Genomic DNA, 12,729 nt, shown 5'->3' on the forward strand with positions numbered 1-12,729 from the left:
TTGAGCTTATCACAAATTTGCAGAAACGGCCAATGTCAGTTCTGTCTATGTTGTCTAGTTCGACGAAGGTGAGACTGCCGAGGTCAATTTTGCAAAGGACGAACAATAGAGGAGAAAGAGCGTGGGTGGTTCCATCTCATCCTTCTCGATTCAACTTTGACAACTTGCATCCGTCAAGATTTTTAGCCTTACCGCATGAATGACGATTCGACAATGTTCAGTAAGAGCACCGACTATTGCGGTAAGATGAACTTTGTTAAGGGTAATCTCTTTGCGTTCTACTCGTGGCCAAAAGGATCTTGCAATCCCACAGGAGCGGGTCGTCAACCAGCGCCTGCTAAGTTCAGTGCTAGAACGCAAGACGGCAATGAGATTCAATTCGGTCGCAGTCTGATGTGAGTGGGGCAAGGGTGCCCTCACTGGCTGGCTCAACGGCTTTGCAATTACCAGCGATTCCGCTGTGTGACCAGGAAGCCAAACGAGTTAACTTAGTGCTATTTCAAGAGAGAACACACACAAGCTTTGACCACACAGTTAGCGAGTTCAGCTAGTATTGTCGCTCTTCCAATGGAGTAAATACTCACCTTCCTGAAAGAGGCTGCACTTTATAGTAATACGTCTACTGCCACCTCAATAGCAGCCACTTCTGCCTTGAAAACACTACAGTGGTCCGATAGCCTAAAGCTTTCTTTGACAGAAGGATCCTTACAGAAAACTCAACCTCCTCGAATCAGTAATGCTACTTTCGTTGGAAAATTCCACTATTTCTATAACATTTAGTATACTGGCATCATATTCATTTGGTGCAATTTTTGTAATAAACCCCAATACGAAGTAAAAAGCTTCAAAGCCAGTGCTGCAATCAGCTGCTCAAGCCCGCCTTTGCTGTCTGTTGAAAAAGTAAATCTTTGTGAGTTTAGCTCTTCATATTTGGATAACCGATACCGATATCTTATTTGAGTATCAAATTAACTTATTACAAATAATCGTTTCCTCATACTTATTAACTGCAGAAGTCCAATATTTATTGAAGTATTAATAGCGCAATTGAAACCTATGTGCAACAGTTATATGATCTCTATTACTACCTCAAACCACACGAAGCAAACATTCAAAACTGTAGTATTTAGTTACCATTTTTTTGATTTTTTTGTTACCTTTCAATCTTGCTTGGCAACGCGATCAAGCGAAGTTACGCCGTGAGCCGAAATTCTTTGCAGCTGCTCGCCGTCACTTTTATGCTTGCCACTTCCGTCTCGGCCGCGAGTTGACAGTATTGAATGCCTCTTCTGCAAGAAGCTGCGGTCCATCTATCAAATGCCACAGCTGCAACAACAACAGCAAATAACTTTTAATAAAAGCCACCTTTTTGCATTAATTGAGTGTGCAGCGAAGCACTTGACTCCGCCAAGCGGCAGTTGCATTAGGCAAAACGCAATTCAGCATTTGTGTTGCTTCGCGTAGAACACTTGAGACGCTTGCAAATCACAACAACCATTGCAAATGCGCGGTAAAGTGATCGAGTTACGCCGTGGCACCGCCGCCGGCAGTCACCGCCTGCACACACACACGTACAAAGAGGTTGCCTTTGCGTAACTCCATCTTTGCCGCATTTTGTTGCAACCGAAAGCGATATCCGTTGCACGGCGCAGGTGATGAAATTTTGCTATAACACATGACACATATTTAATGTTTGCGTGTGTGTGCGTGTCTGTGTTTATGTTAAGTAAGTGATTTGTTTGTTGATAGCTGAACGGAAGCAGCAAATCGCCAATATTTGCATAAGAAAATATATTGACTATGGTAATTGGAATTTGAAAAACTGTTGTCTGCAGTTGGAGTCGTAAAATACCAATTAAGAACATTTGTATAAATTGCTCGTGTTTTCAATTTTTTTCCTACAAAATTATTCACACGGTCGGTTTTGCCTGCGGCATTTCCTTGTGGCACGTACACATTAAACAACCAAAACCATTAAAATACAAAGTGGTTCAACTAATTTGTCCTTTAGTAGTAGTGACAGTTGTATATATGTATATCTAGTAAAGCCTATTTCAATACAGTAAAAAATTATAACTTAATTTTAGCAGAACATTCTTCTTGTTCTAAGCAGAGGGTCAGATTTTTGAGATATCGATCTGAAATTTCGCACACGACCTTTTTTCTTCAAGAAGCTCTCATTTGTCGGAACTAACCATATCGGATCACCAAAGCATATAACTGCCATGCTATCAAAATCACGTCCTTGTATGGACAATTTATTTATTTTACAATTTTTGCAGGTACAGTATTCGAAAAAAATGCTTAGATCGATCCATTATGGCAGAAGTCTGCCATTAAAACCAACCGATTGTAAACGATATAAAGACCTTTGTATACCCTTTTATGTTATGAAAATTGTAACTTTGCAAGGTGTTAATGATTCAATGCACCGAAGTTAACGTTTTTCCTTCTTCTAATATTATTAATGCCTTTGCTCATATTCATAAATAATAAATTATCTTTTATAACATCATGAGTCATAAAAACGTGAATGCAATTATTTCAAATGCTGCTGAAAAATTAGATGTTAAAGTGAAAAAACCCAGAACATCTGGTCGTCTGAGTGATCGAAACAATCGCCCATCAGTAAAGTCATCATCATCATCAGGGTTTCTGCATAGCTCTTATTGATACGGCCATGTAAGAATTATAAACGCGGTTTCCCGATGAAGTTCTTGAAAGTTACAACTTGAGTCAACTATTTCCGAAATTTTACCAAAACTGAGAAGAAAAATATATAATTGTACTCATTGAATGTTAGACATTTTGAAAAATGTTTGCCAAGAAACAAAGAACTGCAAAAATCGAAGCTGGAAGCAGAAGTAGGACTTTGGCAACAACAAAGGAAGATACAAATGACTACGAGAACGCAAGTGCTTTCTGCTTTAGAAACCCTCAGCACTTGCGATAAGGATATATGTATATCCGAAGATTCATACTCTTCATCACGTAGTTTGCACTTTGCCAGCCACAAATGCTAATGCTGAACGATCTTTTTCGAATCGCCGAATCAAGACTTGGCTCTGAAAAACGATGCTCCACAAAAGATTGGACGGCTTGGCGCCCCAACATAGATACTAATGAACCAGAAGAAGTATTAGAAAGATTTAGTAAAATGAGCGAACACCATATTGATTTTATGCTATAAAATAAATGTTGAAATATGTATCAAAAATAAAATTATAGTCTACAGTTACACATTTCTCATATCAAGTACAAAATTATGTAGTTCACCCCCCAAAAATTCCACTCTGGATCCGTCCCTGAGTCCACAGGTAACAAATATGTGTGCCCCAATGTCTTAGGCTTAATTTTTACCGAAAATTTCGGAAAATCTGTGAGATATACTAATGAAAGGGCTTGATAACATTGATAACTTCCAGTGGCTCCGCCTCAACCCACATATCTCTCGAAGGTAGGTGAGCGGAGGAGATTGCGCTAGGAATAGGTTCTGCGGTGCAGTGGGGATGAAGTCGAAGTGGAGACAAATATACCATAGAAGAGTATTACTTTAACTGCGGTTTTGTAAAGTGAAATCAATCAATATGTTATCCTAATGAGCCATTAATCCACTGCGCCCTAAATGTGTCTCGTTAATGAATAGTAAACCAAGTTAAAAGCAAACATAAATCGTAAAGCAGTACATATTATGGACACGTGACATCTGTCAGAGTTAACGTTAAAAGGCATGCAGAGAGACCTGCACGAAAAACTGAATGTGTATTTTTTTGTTTTTGTAAAACATACAAATTTTCCGCAATTCCTTTTCATTCAACGCATTACTTATATGAAGTACCGTTTAATAGCCGCAAATTACACTCCATTTACACGGCACAAAATGCCACAAAATTATGGACCAACAAAGCACACTCGTACATCATCTGTTGTTACGTGCCCCAATCATAAAATACACATACACAAACATTTCGCCTTCAAATGGCAGCTGAAACAAAGGAAAAGCAGTGAAATGTACTTTACTGCAAATTTTCACCTACAATTCCACTTTCTGGTGTTATTAACCTCAAGCAGCCCAACAGTGGGCGCACATGTAATTCGACCCGGAGACTGTCTTGGGACAACAACAATAATAACAGTAAACGCGGGACACATTGTTTTTGTAGGTGGAATTGTCTGTGAGCGACGGGGCCAGCTGCTGGACATTTCGCTGGATTAGCCAGCGCGAACTGGGCCACATGCGAGCGCTGCGGAGCTGCTGGCCAATGCAAGCCAGCGCCTTGCGCTTACGTCATAACACCGCAGTGGCGTTGACAACAGACAGACGAAGCTGCGGTGGTGTATGCAAGCGGAGCGGTGCAAATGTTTTCTGGAGCGTTTTGCTTGGCACGGTACTGCACTGGTTATGCCGTGCGTGGCATCCTGCAAGGCTGCGCCACTCCACACCACCAGCACGGCACTGTGGGCGCTGATCAGCGGCGCATGCGCAGTATCGATTGTGCGCCAATTGAGTTGCATTCGACTTTTTCATTTGCACTGCGCCATTTGTTTTTTGCTCTCTTAGCTAAACATTTTCATTTGAAATACTTTTACCACTGGCTAGCGCCTCGCTACTTAGCAGTTCGTGTGTTAGCAGTTAAATATTACGTATATAATAAAAATCTAGTAATGTTTTCGCGTATTTAATGCGCTTGTGTGTGTGTGTTTTGATTTGTGGCCTTTTTTCTCGTGTTTTCAGCAAGTTTTGCAACAAAATATAAATTAAACTGGTTCTACGGGTGTGTGCTGGTCAGCTAGCCGTCCAAAGCCTGTAAGGCGATATGTGCGTGTGTGTGTGTTGGTGTGTGGCGCAATTGAAAGCAGGAAATGCCGCAGCATCTGTGCACTCGCTTGCCTTTTGTCTAACGTCGAAAACAAAAACAAATATGAATTAATGGAATATTAAAATTAGAGCACATGCAATAAGTGCGTCGCATTTGGTGGCCCCACGGAGAATTTATACCAGCTTTGCATCGACTTACATTCGAAAATGTTTAAAATTTTTACTGTAAAATTTGAGGCTAATGTATGCCTTTCTTCAAGTTTTTCGAGCTTAATTCAGTGTGGGCCGTGACTGCGCCTACAAAATATTGGTTAAATGAGCAGTTATTTCACCATCCGAATTGTATGTTTTATTATGTTAAAATCACTGACATAATAACGGTATTTAACCATTTAGTTTTCAAAATAAGAAAAACCGTTAACTTCAGCTGCACCGAATCCCGGAGGCATTTCTTATAGTACAAAAGAGTATACCATTTTCTTCTTGGTTTCAGTCGAACAGTTTGTATGACAGCTATATACTATAGTGTTCCGATATGAAAAAATTGCTCGGAGATTAGTATATTGTTGGTTTAAAGACTGATTCGTGGCAAATTTCATGAAGATATCTTGTCAAATAAAAAAGTTTCTCTCATAAGAACTTGGTTTTGATCGTTTAGTTTGTAAGGCAACTATAGCTATGGTGGTCCGTTATTGGCGATTTCGATAAATGAGCAACTTCTTGAAGGAACTTTTGAAAATTTTCATATCTCAAAAATTATGAAAATATATTCTTATAATATAATAATTTTTTCTTAGTTTAAAAAAATAATTATAAGGTATTTTTTCTTAGAAAAGAGTAGGACACAGAGAACGCATGCTCGAAATAATGTTAATATAATTCTTATATTATATCCTGAACTGGGTATATTAAGTTTGTCACGAAGTTTGTAACACCCAGAAGGAAGCGTCGGAGACCCTATAAAGTACATGTATATATATATATAAATGATCAGTATGTTGAGCTGAGTCGATTTAGCCATGTCCGTCTGTCTGTCCGCCTGTCTGTCCGTCTGTCTTTTTAAGATATATATACGAACTAGTCTCTCAGTTTTTAAGATATCGTTTTGAAATTTGATATCGGACCACTATAACATATAGCTGCCAAACAAACTGAACGATCGGAATCAAGTTCTTGTATGGAAAACTTTCCCATTTGACAATGTATCTTCACAAAAGTTGGCACAGGTTATTTTCTAAGATAATTATGTAATATACGAAGAAATTGTTCACATCGGTTTACTATAGCATATAGCTGCCATGCAAACTGAATGATCAAAATCAAGGGCTGTGAAGTATTATATAATTCATAATTCTTTACTTTTCAATCCGCTATTCGGAATTAAAATTTTTTTGAAAAATTAAAAAAAAAATTTATTTTGAAAATTATTTTCATTTAATATTTTTTTTCATCAATTAAAATAAATAAATTTAATATAAATTTGTATTATTCCATTATTTATTAACGTTTTATTTGCAACTCTGCCTCTAGGCGCTCCTCTTCAAACTCACCTTGATCTGCACAACTTCACGCATTTCCGTTTTGTAGTTGGAGCAACGTGGTGGAATCTCCATGCACCACTGGGAGCTGCGTATGCGCACTGGCTGCATAGTGGGCACCTTCAGTTGCTCCACATAGGTCTCCTCACGTACACAAATGTGCGAGTCAGCATCCAGAGGCAGTGCGCTCTGCTCACCCTGTTTACTCGCATCAATAGGCGAGTTGAAAGTGCCAACACTAGGCACAGTGGCAGTCGGAAGTGCCGTTAAGTCGGTGTTAATGCGTAATAGTTTCTCCTGTGCGCCAAGGCATAGCCTTAAACAGCTTAATAGCAATAGAATACTGAAAAGTGGTTTGACACTTTTGTAAGCTTTTAGTTTCACGCGTTTCATTTTAAAGCATTTAGTTTTATTTATTTGAGAACACAGGTGTTGAACTGTAAGTTTTTAATTTCTTTGTTTGTTTTTGTTTTTCGTTTATATTTACATTATTTTTCACAAAATTTCACGGTTTCTTGAGCACTTTATAATTTTTTGGCATTCTTATTTTATAAGCTTTTCTTTATAGCTTTCACTCTCTTCACAAGCACTTTCACTGCTTTCACTTCAAATCAATTTCACTTGCATCCACTTTTACCGTACGCATTCGGCCGATCCGATCGTTCTAAACGCGTTGCAAAGACTGTCGCCAGCTAGCACGAAAACACTTCTAGAAGCTCATTTCAAACAAAACAAAAATACAAATTTGTTGTAATAGCACACATACATACATACACGGTGAAATTTACAAATGCAACAAACAACAGAACATTAAATTCTCCAACAAACAGCAAATTGAAAGCACAACACACACACACACACGGTGGCACTGCCGAACGCACTTGCGTAAACAAATCACAATTGAATTATCGCATGCGAACGCACTGAAATCAAATCAGTGCAACCAGTCCGACAGTGACACAGTCCGCCGGAAAGACAAACAGCTCGGCAGCCAACAACAACTGTGTAAATGCTCAACACAAATCAGCGTACAATTATTTAATTGAAATGATGATGTCCTTAACTCGCTTTGTTTTTGTAAACAGTACCTGCTCTCATACAAACGCACTGAAAAAAAATATATATAAAGCAATTTGTACTCTCAGCGGTGTAGCAATTGTGTGTTTCGATGTTGTTGACGTAGTTGTTGCTTCGTATGCAATTTGAAGACTTTGCACACCAGACCGATGTTTATGTTATAGAACTGAAAGTATATATGTTCATATACCCAACATGTGTACATATATAGTTATATGAACTTCGTTTCAATATTGCCACCCTTTTATTCTTTATTAGAGCTAATATTTACTGCTTCGCTTACATACTTACATACAAGTCTCGACAAATAATATGGCAATGACTATGAGATTACCTTGTAACATCCACGGCTGGTTACCGTGACAGAAATCACAGTTGAAACAGCGATTACCTTAAGATACCAGAACATGAGAGGTATTGGTAAAGAGACCCTCATATATAAGCAAATTTGTTAAACCCTGTAACAAAACAATTAGCTTCGACACCAACCAATTTGCTCGACCGACTGAAGATATGACATCAAAGATGTTTTAACCTCAGCCTAAAGAAAGCTGGATAGGCGAGTAGAAGATAGAAATATTGGAATTTGAAGCGTGCAATGTGACCCGTGGTCTATTGTACTCTATATTGGGTTAATGATTGTAATGTATTCTCCCACCAGAGTAAATTATTCGATAGGCTGATTCCTTCTTCATGCAAGCCGGGAATTTGTGCTACGGTGTATCCGGTCTTTGGTCGCCAAACACCGATCAGTGGAACAGTACCCTAATCCAGTTATGCAGATGACACCACAGCCAGCAATCAACTGCGTAACTTTGCGTTATTTTGTTTTTGGGAAGAGCGATTAGTTGAACCGTGTTGTATCGAACTCTCAGAAACAGTCCCGCTTGTAGAAGCCCAGACACAGTGGCACTCTACTGGACCTTTCCTCTTTAATAAGAGCCTAAAAGTTGCCGGACCACTGCTGGACATATATTTCAAGCTGAGGTCTTTGTTATTGCGAAAGCAGCGAAGCTGGCGTCCAATGCACCTGTAGCCATGCAGCAATCAAAGCAGTAACCTCGCACCGCATATCGGACGGAAGTGTATTGCGAAGCAGAGCAACTTCTACTAGGGTCCAGGTCACAAAGGCATCGAGGGCAATGAAATAGTTGACCAGATTGGCAAGGATGGTATACGGCTAGCATCCGAAAACATGATCAACATTGGGAAACCCAATTGTCAATACAACGACCTCGACAGAAGCATGGTAAGAAAAATCAAAACCCGATGGAACGAGCTACCTGGGTGAAGACTCCAAAAGTCATGTGCAAAGCGGTAGATCAGAAGCATACAAAATTCGTATGGTCCTGATATAGTCACGCCGCAGAGTTTGTTAAAATTCTCGTCAAGCGCAGGCACAGTTTAGTAAGGAACCACAAAACTGGAATCTGAGAGTAAGGGATAACCCCAGAAGATTTTATCTTTCGCAACTTGTTTCAAACGCCATTGAAGAGCTACAAAAAACATAGTTTTTCCAATATATAAAAAAATATCTAAAAATTATATTCAAAACATAATCTTTTTTTTTTAACTAAAAATTATTTTTTAAATATATTTTTCCCTAAAACATAAATTTGTTAGTCGAAATGTAACAAATAAGTTTCGATATAATTTATTTGAATTAAATTTCTATTACCAAAAATGTTACAGTAACAGCGCCACTGCATTCCAGTTACGCATTTCGCGTTTCAACCCATTACTCACTAAATTTATTTGATTATAGTTCACTCACTAAACAATTTTTTTTTTGCGAATTCATCGCTTACTAGCAGTAAATCATATGCAGAGAGCGTAAATTTTACAAAAATTAACGCGTTAACTAAGGCGCATAGAAGCACTTATGATATATAATGTACTGGATCAACACCCAACCGTTAACGCTTTATTTATTTGACACTTGAGCATGTAATTATATAAAAAGAAGAGTTGTGAGTATTTCTACAGCGACTATTTCCCAAGATCAGCGACTACCTACCTACACACACACAGGAGTACGGCTAGTCGGGAAATGCATTCCGAATAAATAGTTTAATTCGCTGAACACACTACGCCTGCGCTGCGTAAATTTAAGCAAAATGCTGATATGTTCGCTTTCGTTATGAGGCAGTGCGCGTCTTGGCACACAGGGGAACGTCGCCAATTTATGAATCTATCAACTGCGGAACAAGCAAAGCCTCTATGAAGCAGTATACTACATATAATGTGTTGTGTTGTTGTATGGCTGCTTATAAATTACATCTAGAATATAATGCCAGAATTGATTGCACGCATATATACTTTGACACAGCATTAAACAACTTAATAAACTGGCAAGGTATAGTTTTCGCTTTCAAACGAATTAAGTACGAAGACACACCCTGTAGGAACTAGGTGTGGATAAAAAACTTGAGGCGGATAATATCAATACTCCGGGTTCGCAAAAAGTATGGAAACCGAGATGTTTCATCCTTAGTTTGGCGAAAGCTGGACAGAGGAGGAGAAAGTGTGTAGATGTTTCCACCTCATATTCTTTTTTAGAGGATGGAGTCATGTGTAGAAGCCTCACAGAAGTCCCTGAGATAACACGTTCACCAAATTTGGTTTTCAATAAATCGATTCGTTGTCCGCCCTGTAGGAACTACATATTATTCAAGTCCATATCATACAATTCGGGCCAAACATATTCGGTTATCATTGAGCAGTAGCGATTCCCGTTCTTGATCATCAAGGAAGAAGTACATACCAAACATAATTTTCTTTTGGTTTGCAATGGTGACTCAAGGAGTACGTATGGATTGCTGCCAGACCAGAAACGCATATTTTGCTTATTGTCGAAGCCATTGAGCCAAAAATGAGCCACATCGCTGAAGATGATTTTTCGATGAAAATCCGAATCATTTTCAACTTGTTGCTCAGCCCAATTCACGAACATACGACAATTCTGGTGGTCAAGCAGCTTCAGTTATTGCGTAAATTTTATCTTGTTAGGATGTAGACCAAGATCTTTTCGCAAAATTCGCCAGAACGACGTGTGCGAGACTGATTTGGGTCTTCCTCAATTGTTACGCCAGCGATAGCAATATTCTCGACACTACGGACACTTCTTTGTCCCACTGGCACAGGAACATTTTCCACTAGACGCTCAATTGTTGATCTGATAGGACAATTATGACGACAATAAATTATACATAGCAAAAGTTGAGGCCACTGACCCCGAATATGGGTAATAAATTTAAATAATTTCGACTCATTGTTGGATCGTTTATTTTTCCATAATGAAATGGACTTACTAAAGAGAAATGTCAAAAGAATGGAAAAATATATGGCGTCGTTTGCTGTCCCTCTCGGTTTACTGTAGTAGCTCGCTATTGAAAAACTCAATGTGAAACGCTTGAGGTTCGTTTCATCCGCATACCGATAAAATCTGAATTATCAAAATCAAGTTCTTTTGTTCATAAACATTATTTTATTTTAAAAGATATCTTGATTAAATTCAGCATATATTATTTCCCATGGCCCTGATATGATAATTCAGAATGGGCTGTTTTAATATTGTGCTTCTATAAAAGTTGATCTATCAAAATCTATTTATTTTATGAAAACATTTTATTTTTGAGGATATAACTTTGTTGGAAAGCCTTTTCTTGTTTGCTCTGTATATAGTTTCATTTTAACTCAGGAATTCGATTAGATTAGTTTTTGGTTTACGCTACGGTGCAATTAGTAATTAAGGTTTGTTTTACAGAAAATATTATGCGCTTAAAAATGTAATATTTTCGTTTCAAATGGTGCAAAAAAATGTTTAACATGTTTTATTTCCTACAGGGTTCACTCAATTGGTTATTGTACATACATATATTTATATTTATTGCATTGCGATGTTTGTCTTGTGCGTTACTATATGATAGATGTGGCATAAACAAATTTATAACTTGACAAATCATAACGGAAATATTGTGAAGTGAACTTTTCATTAACCAACACTATGCAACAAGTCACAAGTTTTTTATATTTTACACCTTTTATTCAATTCTTTAGTTTAGTTTAAATTTTTCTCAATATTTAAGTATCAAAAAAAAATAAATAAAATTAAAATAAATTTATTTATTAAAAATAAAAAAATTAAGTAATTTTTTTTAAATAGATAAAATTAATATAAATCGGTATACTCTGAAATTTCACTCCCTACGAACAATTATTTTGTAACTTTTTTCTCAGGTGGGACAACTGAGAAACTCGATATTTCTAAATTTGTTCACTTATCTAGAGAGCAAACTTAAGCAACTACACCGTTAGTGCGATCTATGAAATTCAACTGACAGTTGCCGCTATTCTGGCAACGTTAATTAAAAAAATCTTATTTTGTTGCAATGTTTTAATAATTAGGTTTACTAATAAAAAAGCGAACAGTAGAAATGAAAAATAAAAAAGATAAAAAAATTGTTACACCGTAATCATTCAATTTGCACGTTCTACTCTAAAACATATGCAAATGAGAAAATAGAATTCAATATTTTATATGCAAACAATAAGCCGCCTACGAGGCACTTAACATTTTAAATTCAATAAAATCATTTATTACCTGAGAAATGCATTAACCACTCGCGACTTCCACTTCCGTCAATTTTAGTCGACATAAAAAGTAATGCCTAGAATTAAGCGCAAATTCACACGTGAGTGGAAATTAAGAGCCGCCGACGTATTACGCGGATTATTGCCACGAACTGAATTATATAAAACAGAAAACAAAAAACTCACACGCAATTTGCAATTGAACTTGAGTCAATGCCAATTGGCGTCTGGCTAAGCGCTAGGCGCGTTCCAACCGCCAATCACACACACACACACGCATACACACAAGGGTGTCGAACGAGCGCACCGGCTGCACCCGCTCAACCAGACTGCACAATTTGCCATTTTTTCACATTAAAAATAAATTTATGAAAAAAGTACGTGAAATCACTGAAGTGCGGGAAACCAGTTGAGCAATTTGTCAGATGTACAGCCACACGGTAGGCGGCATGACGCCACAATGCTAGCCCAGAGTCAATCTGCGCGCGAAGTGGCGGTGGTGTGTGTGCGCAAGTGCGAAATAAAGCAAATGGGACCACCTGTGCGTATGCGAAACCCATTGGCGTTGATTGGGCAGTTTTTGCGTATGCGGTGCATGGGTAGTTTGAAAAAACGCTTGCGTACACGCAGGTCATTAGGCGACACCGCATGTGTGCATTTGTTATATAATATATATGTGTGCTTTGTTTTCTTTGTGGGCAG

General features: G+C 38.0%; 1 protein-coding gene across 1 annotated transcript in view; it reads right to left on the reverse strand.

Annotated features, from left to right (window-relative positions):
• Positions 1-7,045, reverse strand: part of LOC126753763 (uncharacterized) — a 53,886-nt gene extending 46,841 nt beyond the window's left edge. The window contains exon 1 of the mRNA XM_050465431.1: positions 6,370-7,045. Within this exon, the coding sequence (XP_050321388.1) occupies positions 6,370-6,750 (381 nt within the window). The 5' untranslated portion in view covers positions 6,751-7,045. The remainder of the gene's footprint in view (positions 1-6,369) is intronic.
• Positions 7,046-12,729: the final 5,684 nt, after the last annotated feature.

This window comes from Bactrocera neohumeralis, chromosome 3, assembly GCF_024586455.1.
Source record: "Bactrocera neohumeralis isolate Rockhampton chromosome 3, APGP_CSIRO_Bneo_wtdbg2-racon-allhic-juicebox.fasta_v2, whole genome shotgun sequence".
Classification (NCBI taxonomy): domain Eukaryota; kingdom Metazoa; phylum Arthropoda; class Insecta; order Diptera; family Tephritidae; genus Bactrocera; species Bactrocera neohumeralis.